At 38.2% G+C, this 26,248-nt stretch overlaps 1 protein-coding gene across 1 annotated transcript in view; it reads right to left on the bottom strand.

The window, feature by feature from the left end:
* GPATCH2L (G patch domain containing 2-like) overlaps window positions 1–26,248 on the bottom strand; it is a 56,131-nt gene that overhangs the window by 10,548 nt on the left and 19,335 nt on the right. Inside the window, exons 4-9 of the mRNA XM_011981574.1 lie at window positions 24,843–25,019; window positions 23,250–23,329; window positions 20,145–20,212; window positions 18,802–18,856; window positions 15,964–16,049; window positions 1,090–1,184 (exon numbers count right to left, since the gene is read on the bottom strand). Of these exons, the coding sequence (XP_011836964.1) occupies window positions 1,090–1,184; window positions 15,964–16,049; window positions 18,802–18,856; window positions 20,145–20,212; window positions 23,250–23,329; window positions 24,843–25,019 (561 nt within the window). The remainder of the gene's footprint in view (window positions 1–1,089; window positions 1,185–15,963; window positions 16,050–18,801; window positions 18,857–20,144; window positions 20,213–23,249; window positions 23,330–24,842; window positions 25,020–26,248) is intronic.

Below are 26,248 nucleotides of genomic sequence, written 5' to 3'. Positions count from 1 at the left end.
GGTGAAATAATGTTTACAAAGTGTTCAGCTCAGGGTGTGACTCTGTCTCAAAAAAAAAAAAAAAAAAAAAAAAAAAAAGGTACTATAATCATCAGACCTATGATGAAGACTGTCCAGTATGAACCACCATAAAGCAGACATCACAAACAGAAGCTCAAAGAGGACAATTTCACAGTTCACCAAAACTTACTAAGTCAAGGTAGAGGATAGGGCTCCCTCCCCATCTGTCTGAGGTTTACTCTCTATTCAGCTATCAACTGCTCTGATCTATATAATAGGTAGCATTTTCTAAAGAAAATAAAATATTCAATGACATATTCAATATCCAGTTTTCTCACAGAAATATTAATAAATACATAACTCTCCCCTTTTTTTCATTGAAGGATAACATACACACAGTGAAGGACATCAATCCTAAGTGCACAGCTCCAGATTCTACCTATGTAAGCAGCCATACACCCCACCAAATTCATCATATGGAGCACTGCCAACAGCCCAGAAGGTTTTCTTGTGCCCTCTCTTGGTCACTGCCCGCCCCGCCCCCCACCAAAGATAAGCACTATTTTGGCTTCTACCAATTAGTGTTAGTTTTGTTTAAAAAAAAAAACAAAAAAAACCTGAAAAGTTTTAGCCTAAAAAAGTTTTTAATTAGGAATGTCATGACCAATAAAATATTAGCATTCCACTTATAAAAGCAGTGAGAATGTACTGTACTATATGCAAAATAAGAAAGTAAATAACCCCGTGTGACTGCCTGACTGCTGATTGAACTGCCACCTCACCTGGACTTTCATTAACATGGACCTAATTTCCTGTCTGTGCTAAAACAAAAGCTCAGATGACTGGAGATTGCTGATAGTGGAATATAGGGTTTCAAACTCTAGATAGTCATGTAACAGTGAAAAAGCATAGACTTCAGAGTCAGCGAGAACTAGGCTAATTATTTCTTGTAGTCTCAGTTTTCCCATGTAAAGTGGGAAAAAAATGATCTACACTATCACAAACATTACATGAAAAGGTATACGAAATACATAATTTAGTGCCTGACACACGGTACATGCTCAATGAATGATAACTGCATGTAATCACCTGCACTGGGGCTAGACAAAGATGCTGTGGCCACTGGTTTCCGCTTCCTCTTGATGTCACGTGAACATGGTGGTCCCCAATGTACATTTGCCTGTCTGCAGATGTAAGAAGAGGAAAAAGGTTTGAACTTTTTAATTCTTATTGTAAGACATTACATGTAGCCCAGTTTAAATCCTTAACCCATTACAGACATAAATAAAATGGGCACCGTCTTTTGCCATTAAGCATTGGGACAACATTATTCAGAATTAATAATAACTCACTCTTTATCCACAATACACACCCATTCTAAACTTTTTACCTGATTTCAGTGTAGGAGGCATTCAAGATTAATTTCAATAAATATGTGTTGCATTACATGCTTATTTTTATACAATTATTTTTCATAAAAACTATAACCACAATTGTTCTAAACTCACTAATGAAATACTTACTCCCAAGAGGTAATATATTGAAAAGTTTAATGCTGCAAGAACACAGATATTTGCACAGAATTTTAATAGGAAGTTTAACCTCCTGCCATGTAAATCTGAATTTTTAATACTGTCTACATCACAAGTTAAGTAAGTTTGGCTTCTGTGACTTTTAAAAATACTAATTATGTTTTTTATTTTACAGGCAAAAAAAGAAAATAAAAATATTAATTATGTGACAATATGTTCCTTCATCTGAATATTCAGCTTATTTTAAAAGCAAATGATTCTGTGAAAGACAATGGGCTTAACACTGAACTAGCTGGTATGCTATTTTAGTTCACCACTGTTCCCCCAAGAATGTATTGTACTGTATGCAAATTAAGAAGTAAAATAAAAATCTTTATGTATGTTACAAAGTATTCAGCTCAGGGCCTGGCCATGTGGAAAGCACTAAAAAAAATCTTTATGTATGTAAAGATTTTGTCCCTCTCAAACTAGACAGATCCTGCCCCTGATTAAAGACCAAAATGAGTCTCATCTTTACACAAAGTGTTCCCTTGAACATTTGGGGCCTCATCTACCATGAAGCAATGTTTAACTGGTGTGCATATATCTTGCTTCTCTGATGAAACAAGAAGGCTTAATCTCTTTGAGATTAAGAACAGGGATCTTGAGAACAAACTTTATTTACACTTCTTTGATAATTTTCCAATGATCTACCAACCTTGGCTCAAGGCACACAGGCGATCCTCATCAGCTGTTGATTAAAACTGCTATGAATGAATAAAAGTTATAAAAATCAAATGGCCAACTGAATGAACACTTAAAAGTGGTTAAAATAGTAAATTTTATATTATGTACATTTTACAATTTAAAAAAACTAGCCAAAGTAAATAACATATAAAATTATACCAGATAAACTCCTAATCAGTAGTCCCAGCTGAGGATCAAGACCCTTAGTAGTTTTAAAACTGGAACCTCAGACAAACCTAAGAAAACCTGGTTAGCAAGGCAACAAGACAGCTGGTGAGCTGACAAATTTTTTGACTCAGAAAGCCCCCAAAATAACTTGCACAGTTGAAAGGGGTGCATGCATGCATGTGCGCGCATGCACACACGCACACACACACACACTTTCAATTCTCTAAATAGCAAAAGCTTAAGAGTCAATTCAATTTATAAATAGGAAAACATAAGAATTTGATTAAAATCCTAACAAACTAGGAATGTGAAGAATGTTACAGGCTGAGATTTATAATACAAAGCCAGTGGTTTGGAAAATTCCATCCAAAGCACCTTTTATTGATCACTCTGTCCTGTACAGAAAATTAAGTCAAATACCTCATGAATAATTAATTCTGAAAGCCCAAATAGTTAATTCTAAATAGCTAATTATAAATGTGTAAAGCAGAGAAAACACTTCCTTTTTCATACCTTGCCTTGCAAAAATCCTGGGAATAAGTCTAGGGAGCATGCTGATTTAATAACAAATTAACATAGAGGACAACATCAAAGGTAGACAGGACTTCAGTCTGAATGGAGTGCTGGTAATTCCCTTTGAAGTCCAGATACAAGCAGAAAATAAAGTTGACATGACAAAATTGTGTTTCTCCTCAAAACAGAAATGTGGAACACATACAGCATCCATCTTTTCCACAAACATGGGACTTGAGTACAGACCCAAACTGAGACTATCCAAGCACTCTGATCTTATTCAATCATCCTTATCCTCAGGCATGATTCAGAAGGAGAAACAAAGTCAAACAAAGGCTAACATAGTCATGTATAGTCATGCTTTTTTCCTCTTTATCTGAAGCTCATTAAAGGAACCTCCAAAGCTTTTCAGAAAAAATGTTGACACCATTGCTTCAAGCTAAACCATGTTACTGTTAGACATCAGGATGGTGGCGCTCTACAGCAGTGGCGAGGGGGAAGACAGGCAGAGAAAGAGGCACAGGGAGCTTCTGGGGTTCTTCTGATAATGCTCTTTTTCTTCATCTGGATGCTTGTTACTTGACTGTAACTTTGTGACTGTTCATTGAGTGTATATTTCTTTGTACTCTTCCCTGTATGTTTATCCTTCAATAAAAAGTTAATTAAAAACATTGCTTCTTCAAGATCACAGTTTATAATATGCTGAGTTTCATGAGACAGACGCAAAATGAGAAGCATAAGTACTCAACAAGTATATTAAGATATTAATTCTTGGAGTATCAACTTGAGCTACACAAATACTGCCTTTTATTTGCCCCCATCCATCATTTTCACCATTTTGCATACTTGACATATGTCAGTAACATGGGAAAAGGCCCATATTATCAACTCTTTTATGGATCTAGTCAGTACTACTTATCTCACACTTTCAAGGAATGATAGTGTCATTTTGGAAGTAAAAAAAAAATTTATGCACTACAATGTTTAAGTTTTTAACAACTTTTAATGGAAATGCTTATTTACTTTAGCAAACTGCGAATAAGTACTACTTACCTATTATTACGCACACAGGTTATTACACTGCAACATCTTAGGGTGTTATTGGGGGTTCAATGGCTCAGGTGGTCCTTCCACCACCCTGCTCCTCTAGGCGATATTGTTTAGCCTTCAGGTCAATTGTCTCTACATTAATTGACCCTTGACTGTTATGCCTCCAGCATATTACTTCTCTCTGTGGTAAATGGTCTACTTCTACCACCCCATTCCCACCTCTAACTGTTGTCTTGAATATCCTAAATCCTTCAGATTTTGTAAATTCCTCTGGTTACAACAGGAAAGAACTGAAGACTTTCTAAGAAATCAAGTAATGAAGTTTGTTAAGTGAATTATTTTATTGTAAAAGTAATGTACTTTTGTGGACTATTTCCTTTCTACTAAGCAGTTTTGTTGCTTCTTTCATTGTTCACTAAATTTTTACTGAGCACCTACTCTTGCCAAGCACTGTACTAAACACTAGGAATATAGTGATAAACAAGTGACAATCTCTGCCTTGATGGATCTTATAGTCAAGTTCTACCTGCAGCTGTGCAGCTTTTCAGATTACAGAATATGAATAACAAAGAAACAAGGGGATCAATAAAGAGAAGGTACGTTCATTTTTAAAACTCAATTTAAATGATCCTTCTCTCTTAAAACATTTCTCTTAAGACACATTTCGAGGTTGGAGAGCTATTTCATAGGAGGTAGAATAACATCATATCTTAGCAGTCAGTATACGAGGACATTTTTCTCTATGTCCCTTCCTAGACAAGATTTGGGGAGGGAAGAAGAGAAACGATCAAACTGTTATAATAGGACAGTAAGACATTTTGCTTCTGTCTTGATTTTAAGCGAACATTAGTACTGCTAGAGTTTACAGCTTGGGAAAATCTATTTTTCTATGTGAAAGCCCCATCCACTTGGAAAGAACCCTAGAGGACAAAGGAGGAAGAGGACCCAGAACAAGCCTGCTACACAATGGAATACTATTCAGGCATTGAAAAAAAAAAAAAAGAGTAAATCCTGTCATTCACAGCCACATGGATGGAACCAGAGGACATTAGGTTAAGTGAAAACAAGCCAGGAACAGAAAGTTAAACACCATCAGTTCTCACTCATAAGTGGAAGCTTAAAAAAGTTGATCTCATAGAAGTAAAAAGTAGAACAGAGAATACCTCCGGCTGGGGTATGGGAAGGGAGGGATAGAAAAGGATTTATTAAAAGATATAAACTTAGAGCTAGATAGGAGGAATAAATTCTAGCATTCTACAGTACTGTAGGGTGACTATAGTTAACAATTATATATTACACAGTTTCAAATAGCTAGGAGGATATTGAATGCTTCTAACAAAAAGAAATGATAAATGTTTTGAGCAGATATATATGCTAATGACCCTGATTTAATCACTACATATTGTATGTATTGAAATGCCACTGTATACCCCATAAATATGTACAATCATTATGTGTCAGTTTTTTAAAATAAAATAAAAATTTAAAAAGAAGAACTAAAAAAAAAGAACAAGCCTGGGGAAAAGAAGAAGGAAGCTGGGTGCTTAGAGCAAGAGGATTCAGAGGCAGGAAACAGAAGCTGTCATGCAGCATGGCACGTCCAGAATATTAGCACAGCCCTGCTCAGGAGTAAAGAATACTACCACGTGTAACTACCACGTGTAGGGCTGGCAGGGCTGCCTGTATTATTTTGGGGAACCTTAGCATGTGGGTAAGGCAACTGCTACAGCTTCGGCTTCCTATCGAAGAGGTAGTTCCAGTTTTTTGTTTATCCCCAAAGAATTCCAGATCATCAAGGGTTGCAGACATAAAAAATTAAAGAAGGGAAGGAAAAATAAAGAGGTTGACCACCTCTCCAACCCCATTTTCATTTAGGGGTACTTAACAACCACTTGGCTCCTTTTCTTTTTAACGTGTTATTTATTTAATGTGTGTTATTTTACTATGAAAGCATCACTGTTTACTCTCAAAATGGAAACTAAAAGAGGGACAAAAGCACAAACGCGGTAACAAAAAGGATAAAAAGAGTCTAAGCTTCTCTTTCTCACCAACACAGAGACCCTTCCGGCAAGTAGAAAGGGTAAAAGACTAACGAGATATTTCAAAACTATTTTTCAAGAGTAGTATATGGTTGTTCTTGGGTTGCAAATCATGTAATATGTTAGGGGAAGTGATCTTTCAATTAGGCATAGTGTATAAAAGGCTAAGTATTAAGTTAAAATCTCCACCAAGTTAAAACTTAATTCTCAACTGGAGTGGCAAATGGTTATCAGAATTATATAAGGAGCTTTTACTAAATACACATGGCCCTATCAAGATCCTAATTTAGTAGGCTGGGCAGGAGTGGGAGGAGAATCAGTAACATACCTATTTTTAAATTTTTCCCTGGGTAATTCTGATAAGCACCTACCTACTTTGAAAATTACTGAGTTGAAAAATCTACCAAATTCCCAGAGTCAACCTAGTCAATAATGCAGATCTAACTATTCAACCTAAAGAATAATAGAATGATTAAATTAATATACACTTAGATAAAAATACTATTCCCCAGTATATACACAATTAGAGAAAAGACAGGCTATGCCTTTTCTGTTTCATCTGATCAGGGCCTCAGGGACAAGCTTCACTCAGGCCAGTAAAACCTGGGGCATATGCTTCTTTCACAGTGTAAGTGTGGGATCAGTACTTCCCCTAAGAGTGTGATAGTTTCCCCACTGTGGTGGCATTTGCCAGGGCAGAGTTGGAAGAAAGAGCACTAAAAGCAAAAAGTACACTCTTTTTAAAAAAATTCTTATCCCAGAAAAAGTCACTAAATTCTTATGGTGTGAAGGTGAATGCTGAAGATTAACAATTAATGGAAAGAGGATTCTTTCTATCCAAGCATAAACACAACATTTCTGTTTTCTTTTTTACTGCAGGTAACTGAAAGATCAGGTGAGTTGTTAAAACTGCAGTGTTACTTAGGAAACTGGGCAGATCACTATGTCCTTGGGGCAGGAATGTACTTTTAGGGGAAAAAAAATACTTTGAGAAATACATGCATGTTTAATAGAACCAATGTTGGCAAAAAAATAACTGAAGTGACTGCTTTAGATTTGGAACAAAGATGTTTAGAGTCACTCCTATGGAGAGAAAACAGTCTGTCTGCCAATGGCAAGCTAGTTTAAGGAATAGTTCACCTTCAAAAATCACTCATTTTTAAAGTTAATGAAAAGTTCATTTTTTTATAGAGAATAAAAATCCTCAAAAAACTGGGTATAGAAGGAACATACCTCAACATAATAAAAGTCATACATGACAGGCCCACAGCTAGTATCATATTGAATGGGGAAAAACTGAAAGCCTCTCTTCTAAGATTAGGAACATGGTAAGGATGCCCGCCTTCACCACTGTTACTCAATTTAGGACTGAAAGTCCTAGCTAGAGTAATCAGACAAGAGAAAGAACTAAAGGGCATCCAAACTGAAAAGGAAGAAGTCAAAGTATCCTTGTTTGTAGATGATACGAATTTATATTTGGAAAAACCTAAAGACTGTACCACAAAACTATTAGTAGTGATAAACAAGTTCAGTAAAGTTGCAAGATACAAAATCAACACAAAAAAACAGTAGCATTTCTATACGCCAAGAGTGAACAATCTGAAAAAGAAATTTAAAAATTAACCCCATTTATAGTAGCCACAAATAAAATTAAATACCTAGGAATTAACTTAAAGAAGTAAAAGATCTCTATAATGAACATATAAAACATGGATAAAAAAATTAAAGACACCAAAAAAATGGAAAGATACTCCATGTTCATGGATTGAGAGAATCAATACTATTAAAATGTCCATACTACCCAAACCAATCTACAGATTCAATGCAATTCCTATCAAAATACCAATGACATTCTTCACAGAAACAGAAAAAGGAATCCTAAAATTTATATGGAACCACAAGAGACCCAGAAGAGCCAAAGCTATCCTAAACAAAAAGAACAAAACTGAAGGAACCACATTACCTAGCTTCAAATTATACTACAGAGCTATAGTAACTGAAATAGCATTGTACTGGCATAGAAACAGACACACAGACCAATGGAACAGAACAGAGAACCCAGAAACAAATCCACACATGCAGAGTGAACTCATTTTCAACAAAGGTGCCAAGAACATACACTGGGGAAAAGACAGTCTCTTCAATAAATGGTGCAGGGAAAACTGGATATCCATATGCAGAAGAATGAAACTAGATCCCCTATCTCTCAGCATATACAAAATCAAATCAAGTAGATTAAAGACTTAAATCTGAAATCTCAAACTATGAAACTACTATAAGAAAACACTGGGGAAAATCTCCAGGACATTGGTATGGGCAAAAATTTTTTAGTAATATCCCACAATCACAGCAACCAAGGCAAAAATGGACAAATGGGATCACATTGAGTTAAAAATCTTCTGCACAGCAAAGGAAACAATCAACAAAGTGAATAGACAACCCACAGAATGGGAGAAAATACCTGCAAACTACCCATCTGACAAAGTGTTAATAATGAGAATATATAAGCAGCTCAAACAACTCTATAGAAAAAAAATCTAATAATCCAATCAAAAAATGAGCAAAAGATTTGAACAGATATTTCTCAAAAGACATACAAGTGGCAAACAGGCATATGAAAAGGTGCTCAATATCACTGATCATCAGAGAAATGCAAATCAAAACTACTACAATGAGATATCATCTCACCCCAGTTCAATTGGCTTACATCCAAAATACAACTAATAATGCTGGTGAGGATGTGGTGAAAAGGTAACCTTCGTACACTGTTGGTGGGAATGTAAATTAGTACAACCACTATGGAGAACAGTTTGGAGGTTCCTCAAAAAAACTAAAAATAGAGTCTTTTTTGACTCTATTTTATGATCCAGCAATCCCATTACTGGGTAAATACTCAAAAGAAAGGAAATCAGTATATCAAAGAGATATCTGTACCCACAAGTTTGCTGCAGCCCTCTTCACAATAGCCAATATTTGGAAGCAACCTAAGTGTCCATCAACTGATGAATGGATAAAGAAAATGTGGTGCATATACACAATGCAGCACTATTCAGCCATAAAAAAGAATGAGATCCTGTTATTTGCAACAACATGGATGAAAATGGAGATAATTATAATAAGTAAAATAGACCAGGCACAGAAAGTTAAAAATTACATGTTCTCACTTATTTGTGGGATCTAAAAATCAAAACAATTGAACTAATGGAGATAGAGAGTAGAAGGATGGTTACCAGAGGCTGGGAAGGGTAACGAGGGTGGTGGGGAATGCGGATGGTTAACATGTACAAAAAAAATTGAAAGAATGAATAAGATCTACTATTTGATAGCACAACAGGGTGGCTATAGTCAAGAATAATCTAACTGTACGTTTTAAAATAAAAGAGTAAAATTGGTTTGTTTGTAACACAAAGGATAAATGCTTGAGGGGATGGATATCCCATTCTCCATGATGTAATTATCATGCATTACATGCCTATATCAAACCGTCTCTTGTACCCCATAAGTATATACACCTACTATGTACCCACAAAAATTAAAAATTAGAAAGTTAATAAATTTCAATGTAAAAAGGGTATTTGTTTTCTATACTTTTTCTTTAACACAAACAAGTAACACCAGGAAAAAATTTGATGTTTCTAGGGACCAAAGGTCATATATATCATATATTCCAATTATTCTCCTTAATTACTAATCTGTTCACCTCAATTATTTTTAACAAAAATTTATGGAGGCCTACCCAATGTAACATACTATGCTGGATGTGCAGAGGGAGATAAAAGATGACTGAGCTGAAGTCCTGTCCCCAGGAGCTCACAACATAGTAGGCAGGCCAATTTCTAAAGAAAGAATTAATACTCCGAGACACTGAGTTGTAATCAGAGAACAAGTAAGTGCTAGGGTAAAAGGAGAAAAAGGAGGATTAAATCTAGGGATTTAATCCCTAGATTAAATGTGCGACTCCTTTCTCACATGCGATTTTACCTTTAGGGTTTACTGACATTTATTAAGCAGTCAGAACGGGAAATATTTTCACAGACTTGCACCTGGGAAAAGATCTAGGCCTATGGCACTAGGAGCAGCTAGGAAGGAAAAAAAAAAAAAACAAACCACTTTACAATTATCATAGGAAACAGAGGAGGCTTATCTAACAGGAAGCGATCCTAGCAATTCCACTAATAGTTTTCACTTAAATCTAACCCTCAGTAGTCTGTGACAAACTGCTCACCGGCACCTGAAAATTCTCCCTAATCTAATTCCCTTAGCGGGGCTAAAGTAGGCATATCATGAAGCTGTTTCATGCCACCCATAAGAGTCGAATCATTTCACATCAGTTGGAAAGATGGGTATGTTACAATGGAAAAACAGAGAGACAGAGAAAATGCTTTCATCATTCCACTTAGGCAGTAAGATGCCAGCCAGCTGACAGCCACTGTCAATGAGACCCTCCAATAGAGGACAAAAGATTCAAGAACTGTGTACTATACAATGGGAGTTCCAATAGGCTTGGGCAGCCTTATAGACGATACCACAGCAGAAACATTGCTTCACACATGGCCCAAACTAAGGCACTAAAGAGGTGAGAAAGCAACACTGTACTTCACAGCATCAACAGATACAGGACTAATAAAAGGTTCCTTCCCCCAAGCCCTGAGGTAAAACCTCAGGCTGTTTATTATGGCTCCAAAGGTCAAAATTAATAGCATGAAGTGAGTCTTCTTCTTACTCTTTGAAACTCCTTGTCAAGTGGCACAGCCAGCTGGGCACACAACTCTGATATGTAGATCATAACGTTTGGGAACACATAAAATGAATTACAAATGAGCTGAGCCTATCCTATTTCAACTCTCTAATGGGCAGGAAGGTCTCTCTGTCTCTCTTTTTTTTTTAACCCCAACTCTGTCCAAATGCCTCCTCTTATAGACCATTTGAGGCCATTTAAGCACCTCAAGAATCTGTATTGCATCTAATTAGCAAATGACTCTGGAAGCCAACTCAAAGTTTTTAAAATTGCAGTTATCCTAAGGACGGGGTAGGGCAGTAACTACATAACAAAAATTTACCAGGATGCTAAATATTTACATATATTATTTCATTTTGATCCCCACTCAACCAATTTAAAAAGTATTGATATTTCCATTTTAAAGATGTAGAAATTGAGGTATGGGAAGATTAAGTCATTTGCCTGGGTGAAGCCAGGATTCTCACCCAGGTCTGCCTGACACTAATATCCACACTCTTAATCTCCTACCACCTATGCCAATGGTCTATGAAGAAAGTAGAAGCTATGAAACTTTTCATCCATTCATTAAGAAACATGTATAATATTTGCATACCAGGCTGATATCTGCCATCCTTACTGCAACTAAAAATAAGATTTCCCAAAGAAAAAATAGTTTATTTACAAAGAAAGCTGACCTATATGAAAAGAAGATATCAGTACTTTGCTATTTCAGAGCTTAAAGAAAGAATAAATTAAAATGGTAATGCATGACCAAATTATCTTCCAAAATAAAGGAAAGGTCACTACAAGTTGACCTTTCCTTTGAGTTGGAGAAAACTAAAACACTGCCATGAAAAGTTTTTGCACTCAAAAACTGCAACTGGTGACGTATGCATCACACAGATGCAACTGACCTGTATGTAGCAATTGATAAATCCTACTTATCATTTTCTTTGGTAATAACAGTAAGAAAAACTATCCTTCACAATCAACAAATCTCTCATTTTGGGAAAAACTGCTTGCAGCACTAGTCTCCTTATTACAAGTTTGTGACTGTGCCCTTAACAATACCACTGCCTCTACCAGAACGCCAATCACACCATCTGCTGTTTGAGCAGCAGCAATTCTTAACACCACTACCAAGTATTACACCTTTAACAGCAAATCCCAATACTAGCAACCAAAACAACCAAACCAAAACAGTTGGTTTATGGATTTCACCCACACGGCCAGCCAACAATCCAACTATCCATACAGCCACCTGACAAAACTCTGCCCCTGCATTTATTAAGAACTATGTGCTGGGCACTGTGCAGATACTAACACTCTTCTTTACCTGCAGTAGGTTCTCCAAAACTAAAAGAAGTCCAGGGGTCTACCTCCCATAAGGAATGGTGCATACCATACCAAAGCACAGAGTTCGTGCCAATTATGAAATGGGAGCCCCTATTAAGCAAATTACAAAGCACCAGTCAAAAACCCATATGCATTTAGGACAACAGTTCTTAACCCTGGCTGCACATTAATCACCTAGGGAGCTTTAAAATAATGCCAATGTCTAGGTCTCATTCCAGACCAATTAAATCAGAATCTCTGGAAGTAGGGCCCAGCATGGATATATTTTCTTAAAGCTTCTTAAGTGATTCCAACTTGCAGCCAGGGTTGAAAACCACCAAGTTAACTATTTCCAGAGTGGTATTCCTGAAATCCATAAATCTATTAGATGGTACAAAGACCACAAACCCTCCCATCCACTGCACCTGTCATCTGGGCTGTATTAAAACGATACATCAATAAAATGTTATTTTAAGATTATGGTCCAATTATTTATTTGTTTATAGCAATGAAATACTAAACAAGAGAGGATTTTAGGTCATGCGCCATCCTCCCAATGCCCCCCGCTCCCACCTATTCTGAGAACCAGAAAGGCATACGGTTCTAGCAGGGAGGAAACTGTTGAAAATCCCTTCCTCTTGCTTGGGAGAATGGAATTGGCAGTGTCCAGGCAAGAAGCAGCCTCAGCTCAGTAACCTGACAGGAGGGAACCTTCATAGTTCAGGCATGATTATCGAACTCTTTGTGCTCTTAAAGGAGAGTAATTATAGGCATGTGAAAAAAGGGAAGCACTCCCTGAGGAACTCTTCCTCACATGCTTCCCAAGAGGCAACAGGGCCATTAAAAATTCCATGATGAAGAGGAAAAACAGCCTGGGAACAGCCAGGAGGCAATACAGCAAATTAATACACCAGCCCTCCTCGGGGAAAGCTGTGATAAAACAGGAAACACTTCTCTTTGCAAAATAAAATTATACCACTAATGATAACACAGTCGCCACACACACACACACACACACCCCCCATGCTAATGATGCATGTGAAATTTCCAATGCTGTCCAGATGCTTTGAAATAAATGTTTCCCTACTACAAATAAAATGGGACAAGAAAAAGATACAATTTCCATTCGAAACAGTTTTTAGTATAGTCTTTCACCTGCTTCTTCCGCCACTTACTCCTTCACACTCCTCCTTGGTGCCAGGCTTTTGCTAAATGATCCACTCTTTGCAAAGCCTACTGCCCCGTTCTGAATCCAGTCTCATCAGTCTGCCACACTGGACCTAAACGGTTCCATCCTCACTAACCCCCTGCTGCGAAGGAACTATTACAAAGGAGTGACCAGTTGCCCTGAGAGCTCAGTATGTCATCATTCACACTTTCTAAACATTGCATAGAAGTCACTTGCGCTGATTATTTCCTATGGAGCAGTGGTTGCCAAGTTTTATTGATGTGCACCCTCACGAGTAAAAAATCTGAAAAAAGATGATATGTGTAGTACATACACATAAAATATAAATACATGCTACTAGACACAAATGTACAATTTAAAACAAAAAAAAATTTGAAGGATCAGCTATCAATAAATGTAAGTTTAAAATGTACCTCCCCTGTCCCAAAAAACCTTCATGTATGCAACCCACTTGGTATCTATTGCCCTGGGTATGATGTCTAGAAGTAAGGACAAAGAGGATGTATGATTATCCACATTCTCTCTCCTTTGCTTTCAGCAATGGTCCAAAACAATAAGCAATATTACCCTAAGGCTGAGTACATAGAAGCACAGTAGAGATTTCCTTAGGTTTCCAAGTTCAGCCACAAACACTGCCAGGCAAGAGAGTGAAGACAGTGATACAGATAATGAGATACACAAAGAAACAAGAAGCTAATGCCTAGTCCAGCCCCAGGATAAGGCTTTTAAAAGAAACAGAAAGCCTAACAAAAGTACGAATACTGATCTCAGCACAGCACAGCTCTAGGTAGCACAGGTAAAGTGAGGAGGGAAAGTAATCCACTTTCAGCATTCTGACATGGTATCATGCTACTCAAATCATTTTCCCAAACAGTATACACAGACATCATTTTATTTGGTATTAAGACAAACAGCTGAAGGACTGTTTTCCCATGGATTAAAATCTTGTTGTCTTCTCTGACAGCTTGAGCACAACCTCTAAAAAGATCTCCCTGAGCCTCGAAGTTAGGGGCCCCTCCTCTGTGCTTTTTCAAACCTTTATTGTAATTGTCAACTTCCATACCTGACTTTCCCATGAGAACATAAGCTCCTTGAGGGTGGTTTCTAAACAAAGAGGCTGGCTCACAGCAGGATCCCAGCAAACGCTGAATGAATTAATGATGAATAAACATCATGCTACTGAAGGAAACACCTTACAACTAATAGTTTATATCACTCCACAATTTTCCACATTCTTTTTTTTTTTTTTTTTTGAGACAGGGTCTCACTCTGTCATCCAGGCTACAGTGCAGTGGCATCATCACAGCTCACTAAAACCTTGACCTCCTGAGCTCAAGCAATCCCACCTCAGCCGCCCAAGTAGCTGAGACTACAGGTATACGTCACCAGACACAACTGATTTTTAAAAAAATTTTCTGTAGAAACAAGGTCTCACAATGTTATAGCCTAGGCTGGTTCCACATTCTTAATAACACCATTTGTGATGGTCTCTCTTTTCAAAAGACATTCTGTACAGAAATATCAATATTTCAGTAGAAAGATCTCGCAGTAGGTTATGGTGCAAAATTTATTATTATAGCCCACAGTAGAAGTTCTAACTGTATCCACAAAAGAGTAACTTCTTTGTGCAGCCTGCACCTCAAAAACTATGAACATAACCATTTAAGAACTTATTAGGGAAAAAAACAGTTATCAGAACCTTGGAAAGAAATTCTTTGTGCCACCAGAAACAATAAAACTTCTAGGGTCCAGCCTATTAGCTACTCTTTTCTGCATAACAGCCCTGTAGGGGCTGCTACCATTAAAACCATATTTACTTCCCATGTCACCTAAAAGAATTTATATTTGTAAGGAGTCATTCATTTGACTAATATATATTAATGCCTAACAAGTTCCAGATACTGTGTTAGGGAGTTATCAGGAACAAGACAACATCCCAGTGCTCTGAAGCTTATATTCTCATGGGAAAGACTGAAGGATAAAGTGAAAAAGAAAAAAAAGAAAAAGAAAAACCAAACCCACTAAAATAAACTAATAAGCAAATTCATTTCAGACTGTGATAGAGCAATAAAGGAAACAAACAGATAATGAGCAGGAAGTGCTGGAGGTGGCCCCTTAGACGGGATGGTCTGAGTGGTCCTCCTTGACGAGGCGGCACCTGAGCTGAGACAAGCAGCAGCTCAAAGACAGTTTTCCAGTCAAAGGGAAAAAGAGCAAACGTTCAGAGGCAGGAAAGGACTGCTGCAATTTTTGAAGAACAAAACAGAACTCCCTGGTACTGCTGGATCTCTCCCGGGCAGAGGGAGAAAATTATACGAAAGGAGGCTGTACATGCGGGAAGAAGTCAGATTACGCAGGGTTTTACAGGGTCACGGCAAGGAACATTAATAATGTTCTTTGAAGATGGGGCTTTTAGCAGCGGAAATAAAATGAAATATGAGCCAGAAGACCTAGGTCAAAGTTGAGACTTAATCACATACTAGCCTTGGACCACAGGAAAGATACTTCACTGCTCTGCCTCAGTTTCTATATCTGTAAAACATCTATCCACCTCAAAAGATTCCTATGGATTAGGAGGATTGTCAGGATCAAATTGGATACTGTACACAAACATATTTTATAATTTCAGGAGTAACAGAAAGGAATATAGTATTGTCCAGAAGCAAATAACAGCTACTAAAAGACAATTACCTGGCAGAGCAGTGTGCTGGTGAACACCTTCGGTGAGAAGCATCGGCAAGAACGTCCAGTGAGTAAAGGGGAGACAGGGGATTGAACTGCAGGAATGAATAAGACTATTTTAGTAAGGCTTACAAGAAACGGACCTGATCCTAAAGGGTAACCTACACTTTGATTACTTTTCCCCTTTGACTGTCCAACTCTTTTGTCAAACACAGGCACTGTTCAGTAAAGTCACGCATATTTAACAGTGTGCCTGTGAATGTACCCAACCTGATCTAGCACGTCAAAAAAAAAAAAAAAAACCCCTAATCCTTATTAAACAACACTTTTTCAAAAACTTCTGATATACAATAGTCACTTAAATGGCAGAAGACAGTTTTTTCCACATGATGTAACAGGAACTTGTGCCTGCTGATTATCAACTATGTATCAGCCCTTGTTCCCAAGATTAGCATGAAATTACCTTTTCATTTCCTTATCCTGGCAAATGTTTCCAAGAATAACTGACTGGTTGGCACATAACGGCAGCATCACATTGTGGAAAGAGAACTAGACTAAGAATTAGAACATCTTTTAGTTCCAATCTACCACTGATGTACTGGGTGTCAAAAATTACATAACCTCTGAGCTTTACTATCCTCATCTGTTAAATGAATATATCACTATCTGTCTTACCTAATTTTTTTTTTTTGAGACAGACAGTCGTCGCTCTATCACTCAGGCTGGAGTGCAGTGGTATGAACTCAGCTCACAGCAGCCTCCACCTCCCGAGTTCAAGCAATTCTCCTGTCTTAGTCGCCCAAGTAGGTGACATTACAGGCACCCACCACCACGCCTTGCTAATTTTTGTTGTTGCTGTTATTGTATTTTTAGCAGAGACAGGGTTTCGCCATGTTGGCCAGGCTGGTCTCGAACCCCTCACCTCAGGTGATCCACCTGCCTCAGCCTCCCAAAGTGCTGGGCTTACAGGCGTGAGCCACTGCGCCAGGCCTGCCCTACCTATTTTACTTTCATTGCTATCATATTGCTTTTAGAGTATAATTTCAGTTTCTCATCTGCAAAAACATCTATTTGACTTCAAAATGTGGCAGTGAGGATCAAATGAGATCCCTCACTTTATGTTTGCTAGCTTTCTTTGGACTTTTTCCACAACCAATAGTCCTCTCCAAAAAGTTTAGAACTTAATACCTTGTGACATACAAAGACTGGAAGACCCTGGAATGATAACTTCAAACGTGTTTTATGAGAATACAAACTAAGCAACTGTTCTATCTGCCACAGAGGTTCCAATCTTGGTTCTACTAGCTGTATGACTTTGGGCAAATAGTATGAATCTTATAGATCTCCAGTTCATCATTTGCAAATAACAGATCTGGACCAGGTGACTGCCACAGGTCCTCTTCTGCCTTTAGATCCTCTGATGCAAACATGATTAGTGCTCTAGCTTAGTGTTCCCCAAACTGCAGTCTCTCACATACCACCTTCATGATTTTCCTTAGCTGCCTAAAACCTATACTACTGTTTACTTATTATTTTTCCTCATATCAATTATTTTTGCTCAGCTTTGTCCTTACTACATTTCTGTGAAATAACAAGCTTGATATAATAATCACATCTTTTCCAATGTAAACTATAATACATAACTTAAAAATTGTGCGTCCACATGCCATCTAAAATCATCTCATACACATACACCAGTTAAGTCTTCTACCACTCTAGTTCATTTTGAAACAGCAGATTCATAATGAAGATTCCAAGTCTAAAATGTGGATCATGTGTATCAACTCAATAAGCTACTAAGTCGTTAAAAAAAACCACGACAAACAGGAAGACTACAACTTTTCACCTGTCAGTGTTCATCTATTTTACAACTAATCACCAAGATAAAGCAATTCTCCAAAAAAAATCACAAAGCTTCACACATAAAGAAACATATCGATAACTACTATGAATTAATTTTTAAATTGTGAGCCCTCCACATGGGCCTAAATATGCCAAGGGCCCCCCTCAGGGGGTTGCTAGGGAAAAGACTAAGAAGGAGAGGCTCTACGGCAGGGGTCCCCAACCCCAGGGCCGCACAGCAGGAGGTGAGCTGTCAGCAAGCAGCTGCTTCCCATCGCTGGCATTACCGCCTGAGCTCTACCTCCTGTCAGATCAACAGCCACATTAGATTCTTATAGGAGTACAAACCCTACTGTGAACTGAGCAAGCGAGGGACCTAGGTTGTGGACTCCTTATGAAAGCCTAATGCCTGATGATCTGTCATTGTTTCCCATCACCCCCAGATGGGACTGTCTAGTTGCAGGAACACAAGCTAAGGGCTCCCATTGATTCTACATTATGGTCAGTTGTATAATTATTTCATTATATATTATAATGTAATAATAATAGAAATACAGTGCACAATAAATATAATGCACTTGAATCATCCCGAAACCACCCACCTCACCATGCCCCCAACCCGGGTCCACAGAAAAACTGTCTTCCACAAAACTTGTCCCTGGTGCCATAAGGTTGGGGACCACTGCTCTAAGGCTTTGACCCCACTTCACCCAGAGCAGCTCTACCTTCTGCTTCATACGTTTAGGCTTCAACATAGTACTTCTCAATGCAGGATTCTCATGTTGAACTAAACCATATGCAAATGAGATTCATTCCGCTTTCTTACTGCAAAGTTCAAAACTAAAATAAAAACAGGATTCCTATGAAATATATGCTACAAGAAACTAATGATCACAGTTGAACCTACAAAGAGGAAATAGCTGCAGTTTTTACCAGTAAGTATTGGTTACTCTTAGAAAACAGTTCTCCAAGAAAATCAAAATAACAAGAAAGAGGAAACCTTACCTCATGTGCACAAGCAGAAATGTGAGGAAAATCAGAAGCCAACGCTTTATTCTTTCTAAAGAAAAGGAAACCAAATGATAAAATAAAGATGACAAAGAAAAATGATCTTACCTGATTTCGTTCTCTTTTCCCAGCTGATGGTAACCAGAAACTAAAGAGAGGGAGAGAATAACAGGAAAGAAAACAATAAAAGAAGTGATAGGAAAATTACAGAAGGGAGAAGAAGATAAGATGTTGGAATAATGAAGTAAAGACAAAGCAGGGAATACAGAAAAGACGCAATCAGAGGAGAAGACATTAAATGCATGTGAAGGTTCTGGAAAAAAAAAAACAAAACCTCTTCAAAGGAAAAAGGCTTGTAATGGAATGTAAAAGACTGGACAATAGAAATAAACCCAAGATTACAGTGTGACACCAATACTCTCTCAGTTGTGCAGTGACAACAGAAGCCTCAACTCAACAAGGGCATAAACCACACCCACATCTTTATTTTCTATGTTAAAATTAGCCCGGGTTGGATGTGTACAGGATCATAACTGGGTACTGACCATGATGCATACAAGATATATGAAAGAACCAACCATTTTAGGGGACAAGGCTGTCACGAGAATTTGCAGAATTATTTTCCTGTAGCTACATACAGGCTTCCTACAGCACTCACCACAGTAATTAGAACAAGATATTTCACAGGTTGGGCGCAGTGGCTCACATCTGTAATCCCAACACTTTGGGAGGCCAAGGTGTGCAAATTGCTTGAGCCCAGGAGTTCAAGACCAGCCTGAACAACATGGCAAAACCCTGTCTCTACAAAAAATACAAAAATTAGATAGGCGCAGTGGCACATGCCTGTAGTCCCAACTATTCAGGAGGCCAAAGTGGGAGGATTGCTTGAGCCTAGGAGGCATAGGTTGCAGTGAGCCATGACTCCACCACTGTACTCCAGCCTGGGTGACAGAGCCAGACCCTGTCTCAAAAAAAAAAAGACATTTCCCTATGAAAAGGTCTAAAAATGGGAAGAGAATATAGGAGGATAGAGGCAATCATCCATTTTGGAAAAAAAATTTAGAGACAGAAAAATTAGTTTAAAATAAACATCTTTACTGGAGGCTACTAATGCAGCATCTGCAGGTATAAAAAAACAATACAATGAAACTAGTCCAGAAAGGAAAAGAAAATCACTGTCACAGGTTTAGGATGTTGCCATCTTTAACTGTTATAAAGTACAAATCTTTAAGATCTCTTTGAGCTCTGAAGCCTGATTTCTAAGTTGCTCCATAAAACTCCCCTCCGCCTCCTCCTCCAAGGAGCAGACTAGCACAGCCAGTAAATATGTAAGCACTTACTCTTTCTGCCGAGGGTCACTAATGATATGGCTTATCCTCTCAGTCCCCAAAGTGTTTATGCTGGTCTCCTAAAAAAACAAGGCAGACAAGAGTATCATCCAACCACAGAAACAAACACATAAAGTACAATATCAACCTTTCCCATAATTGTGCCAGCTAGGGCAACCTCAAAAGGCACATGTCAAAAATCAATCTTAAAATAAAACAGCAACTATATTTCTTTTTATTGCAATTCATCTTAAAAGTATTACATGTTACCCTACATTTATTATTCTCCAGTGATCCAAAAGTCTTTATCAACACTTTATAGACACTATTCACCATATATGGTATTTTAATAAGTACTATACCTCCTGGAACTACTGCAGTATATAGGAGTAAAAATCCTTTTTAGAAAATTCAACAGTAGCCAATTTTTAACAGGGCAGCACACCAAGCTCCCTAGAGCTATGTGATTATAGTCCCAACAGCCTTCATCCTGGGACGTTACTAAATCCTCACTGGTAAAAGTCTCTGCTGACTAAATATAAATACATCAAAAGAGTTTTGTGACTTGCAAAAATTGTTACTCTGTACTTTGTCCCTCAAACATCATCTCAAGAAATAAAAATAGAAATTTGTATAAAACTGATTCCTAAATTCAGGGTTCTCAACATCATTAGTATAAAAGCTTACCCATAACACCACAAATAGTTCAGAAATCAACCATTTCCAAAAAATTGGAAAACGGCAATTCACTCTTCATTTGAGTACATTCCCAATGCTTACCTACCATGGCACCTGGGAAAGCATACCAACACACATCTGAGTAACTGTTGTGTTGAGATAACACAAGTCACGGGCGTGACTGTCAAGAATGTCAAGGCTGTTCTTTAAACACATTTGTGTCTGGACAAATGTTATTATCTGTATTCATCTATATGTGTGGACTGTCCTAAACATCAGGCTACACATTTCAGCTGAACTGGCTATAGAAAAATTACCCTGAGGTCAGAGTCCGGGCAGTAGTGGAGTTAAATGAGAAGTTTTCATATACTATATTCTTCACATTCTGCATTTCTTACAGCTATGCCTCCTGGTCACAGACACAGACATGGTAGGGGGGCCAAGGGAAAAGATGGTTGAAAAATGAGCTATTTGTTACAGCAGAAAAATTATTAACTTAAAGTGCCGTAATGTTTAAATTTACAGTTTATTACTGTGTAAATTACAAGCAGTACTTTGTGTAATTAGCAGCTCACTGGCAGGGAGCTGTGAATGAAACTCATTATTTACGATGACAATTTAGAAAACCAGAAGCGAGATGGGGGAGGGAAGAAGGGGGCAGAGCGGTGACCTCTGCTAGAAATGATAAATATCGCTGTGAGGTGATGAAGATGAATTAAACAAGTAAATATTATCCTACTCATTTGACATCATTAAAGGCACATCCAATAGGCTCTCATTCCCTTCCAGGCAAACTAAAGGGAAACCTTCAAGACAAAGTGACTTGCCTCCATGGACGTGGATGGCTCTCATTTTATAAGAGCTGAAAGAGAGTAACATAGGTGGCAGGGGGAACATTATCTGTCAAGCCTAAACAATAAAAGTAAAATCCTCTCCTTCCTCCACCCCATGTGCTGCTATTCTGCTAGCTATCCCTGTTAACAGTAAGCTCCTGGAGCAGCAAAAGCAGCGCTTTGTCTGTAAAATGAGTAATTCGAAAGGTATCAGTCTTCCAATAATCAAATGTCTTCTAATTCAAGATTTGAACTTGAGGCCAGGCACGGTGGCTCATGCCTGTAATCCCAGCACTTTGGGAGGCCGAGGCAGGTGGATCACCTGAGGTCAGGGGTTCGAGACCAGCCTGGCCAACATGGTAAAATGTTGTCTGTACTAAAATTACAAAAAAATTAGCCAGGCAAGGTGGTGGGTGCCTGTAATCCCAGCTACTGGGGAGGCTGAGGCAGGAGAATCGCTTGAACCTGGGAGGTGGGAAGTTACAGTGAGCCGAGATAACACCACTGCATTCCAGCCTAGGTCACAGAGCGAGATTTCGTCTCAAGAAAAGAAAAAAGATTTGAACTCAAATTGAAAGATAAAAAGAAATAAGTATCCTGGGCTCATCTGGAAATAAACAGCCTCATTTTTTTTGCATGCCTAAAACTTCAGAAAACTCTTCCCTAGTCAGGCTATAAAACAGTATCCCCTTAAGGGAAGCCAGACTGTGGCACACATTGTGCCACCTAACAGGCATTCTAAATGCTTACCAAGTTACAACTTGTAACTTACCAAGTTTGTTCTTACCAAGAACAAACAAATTAATGCTTCAATGCCGCTCCTTTCCTTATTCTTTGCCCACTACCATCTTCTCTGAATGAGGATGAGCCCCTGTCTTAATTTATTTCTCAATCTCAAAGTAGAGTAAAAAATAAAATTCAATAAAAATGTAAAAAGGCAAAAGTAGACCTGGGTTCAAATCTCTATTCCACCATTCCTATCTGGGTAACATCAGACATTCCTTAACTTCTTCGAACCTAAGTTTTCCTCATCTGCTGAAGGGGCTTGCCCTTTTTCTACAAGGTTGCTGGAAGGATTAAATGAGTTGAGTCCCTGGCATCATCCCTGGCAAAGGCAGAACTGAATAAACAGCAGATAGTTCTCCCTCATGGCTGAGGGGCTCTTGAAACTCAATAACAGTTTTTTCTTTTTTTCTTTTTTATGAATTCTAGGATGAAACACCAAAGTTAGGAAAGAACAAAGATGCATTCATGAATTCAAGAGGAGTCATAAAGAAGCCAAGAATATTTTAACTTACACAATAATAACATAACATTAATCTAAAGTTACAGAAGGCACAGCTCAGGCTTGTAGGTTTATAGGCAACAGATACTGTAATGACAGTGTTTGCTTTGTCAGAACTTCTGTATGAATTACGTTTCATCTTTTATTTGTATATCCATTCACATTCTACATAATGTTCACTCTTGTAAACTCCCAACACATTCCAGTTGGCTCCATTAACTTCAGGGAGTTCTGTAGCACCTCTGATTGTTAACAGGGTACACAACTCCCATAGGGAATATTATCTCCCCACTGAGCCCAGCAAACTGTGAGAGGTATCACCTTCCCAACCAGCCTTCTTCGCCCCTTTCTGAGGCACCGAGCTGCAGCTCCAGGCAGACGATTCAAGCGAGCATGATACCCTAAAAAAAGAAGGAAGGCCTCAGATACCGAATGCAGAAAATCCAAATGCAATCCTATGTTTCTAGAACAGTGAAGGCTTTACCCCCAGGATCTTACTAGATTGACCTTTAAACTAGTATCACAGAGTTATCTGCCGAGGATTTATTATTCCCAGGTCTTTGTCACTAGCAGTATGATCACACGCATGCCATTTACCTTTGACCTAGGCATCCTCCATCTATAAAAGAGGGATAATCACTCAGTCCTACCTTACTGGGCTGTTTTGAAGACCCAATGAAATAGCAAATAGAAGGGACTTTATAAACTGAAAACACCACACAAACATAAGGTACTATTAACAATTTTTAACTTAAAATTAAATGTTAGTTTCTATGTCAAAAACATTCTAATTCATGACATAATGGGGAAAATAGCACACATCAGATAACCCAATTTTTCTCACTGCTGCATGTGTTCTACACAAGGAAAGAACAACTAGAGGAAACCACACCAAAATGTTATTAATGAGCTTGTCTCTGGATATGAGATTATAGGCCATTTTAAGTTTCTTCTTACTATTCTTGCTTATCTGTATATATTTTAAATGGTCCATTAGAAACTTTTAGAAATGTTCATCAAAATGTTCAATAAAGCAATGTGTGCCTCAGCCAGTCCTTACCAAGAACCAACCGCTGGTTCACCATGACAAAAAAAATTCACCATGACAAAATCCTACATAATACGAGTTTACATCTCGTAGTGTGATTCTGATCACCAACCGATGTTCAACAAATTCTTGACAATTGATTAACTGGTTGACTATGGGTTACTGGGAACCCTAGAATCATAAATTTATAGCGCTAAAATAAATGGTTTTGTCCAATGTCACATATCTTAAGTGATGACCCTGTCATCCCAAGAAAATGAAGCGACTATCACAGAGCTTGGTAGACCGTACCAGAGTATTAACACCACATTTCCATCTCTCTGTCCTAGGTTCTTTCCACCCACTTTGCTACATCATAATTGAAGAAAAAGCAAAGGGAAAAGGAAACATATTTGTGTTAAAGTCCCCAATAATAGGGTCATTAAAATAGAACTACTTAAATTATTTTAAAAGCATCCATTTTTAAAACACCATTATATGTGAATACTCTTACTGAAAATAAGAATGTGTAGATGATTGTTCTTATTGAAATCTGTTCTCTTCCAAAACCCGATACTCAATAACCTATCAGTTTCACATTAGGATAAGCAGCTGTCACTAAATCTGGCACAAACGGCAATGGCAAGCTGAAGGAATGCCCTGCTAATATATATGTCCCAAGAGTTTCCATGGATTAGTTTAGGAAGGAATGGAGAGAACCTTAAGCTTTGAGACTTACTTTGAATCCTCTAGAAAATCCCTGAGCTAGCTCCAAAATTCAGATAGTTAATGTGTGACTGAAGACATGAGTATGCTTGCTAGGAGATGATTGCTCTGCCCAAGGAGAACCATAAAAGCATTAAGTTCTTGGTCTCCTCAGAACTCACCTCTTTGAGCTGGCCGAGAAGGTAAAAGGAATGTGGAATCTGAAAATTTATCCAATCCAGAATCCATTCTTTCTACTTCAGAACAATGATCAGGAGCCCACTTGGGCAGAAGATTAGCAACAGTGAATCCTGGGACACATTCTCCTTCATAGAACCAATCACTCTGCTCATCGTCACCTAAAGTAAAGAGATCATATCATAAGCTAGAATTTTAAACTAGGTCTGAGAAAAACAAATGAGAGGGATGATTTCTTAGTGCTATAGTTTTGATCATCCTTTTTTTTTCCTTTTTGAGACAGAGTCTTGCTCTGTCACCCAGGCTGGAGTGTACTGGCATAATCACATGTTCAGGCAATCCTACCACCTCAGCCTCCCAAGTGGCTGGAACCACAGGCTCATGCCACTATGCCTGGTTATTATTATTATTATTTTTTTTAAGATGAATTCTTGCTCTGTTGCCTAGGCTGGAGTGCAGTGGCATGATCTCAGCTCACTGCTCCCCTCAGCTCTGCCTCCCCTCCCGAGTTCAAGCAATTCTCCCTGACTCAGTCTCCTGAGTAGCTGGCATTACAGGCGCCGCCACCACGCCTGGCTAATTTTTTTATTTTTTAGTAGAGATGGGGTTTTTGCCATGTTGGCCAGGCTGGTCTTGGACTCCTGACCTCAACTGATCCGCCTGCCTCAGCCTCCCAAAGTGCTGGGATTACAGGCATGAGCCACTGCACCCAGCCTTTTTTTTTTTTTTTTTTTTAAAATTCTTTGTAGAAACTGGGTCTCCTTATGTTGCCCAGGCTGGTCTTGAACTCCTGGGCTCAAGCAATCCTCCCACCTCAGCCTCCCAAAGTGCTGGAATTACAGGCTGATTATACTTTTAAATAAATCAAGGCACACAAAAAAGAAATTGTTCTGGTTCTTCTCGATTCATATTGCAATGAAAACTGAAACGTCAACCTGATTTCACATAAATGTCATACTGTGTTAAACTGGACTGCTTTAACAGTTAAAAATAAATAAATAAAGCTACCACTTACTAGGCCCTTACAACCTACCAGGATCCATGCTAAAAATCTGTAAATATGCCATCTCTTTCAAGACCTACACTAACTCCAACTTACAAACAAGGCAACTAATGCCTAGAGAAGTCAAGGTCAATTTAGTAAACAACGAAGCCAGGATCTGAACCCAAAGCCTGACTAACTCAAAAGCCTGAGATCTTTATTACAAAAACAAACTGCCTCCCCTATACCATTCTCAGTGGTATAAACTTGGGTGTTCAAAGCCCATAAATGTTTCTCAATTCAAAGCTAGCTATTCCTGAGGGATTTCTTGCTATATTTGGCTCTCTCATAAAAGGTGAATAAAGAATATACGTCTATACTTCATTTTATCCTTGGTATCTCATTAAT

This window comes from Mandrillus leucophaeus, unplaced genomic scaffold (genome assembly GCF_000951045.1).
Source record: "Mandrillus leucophaeus isolate KB7577 unplaced genomic scaffold, Mleu.le_1.0 Scaffold228, whole genome shotgun sequence".
Lineage (NCBI taxonomy): Eukaryota > Metazoa > Chordata > Mammalia > Primates > Cercopithecidae > Mandrillus > Mandrillus leucophaeus.
The sequence above is the reverse complement of the archived record's forward strand: the minus strand, read 5'-3'. Positions and strand labels throughout refer to the sequence as shown.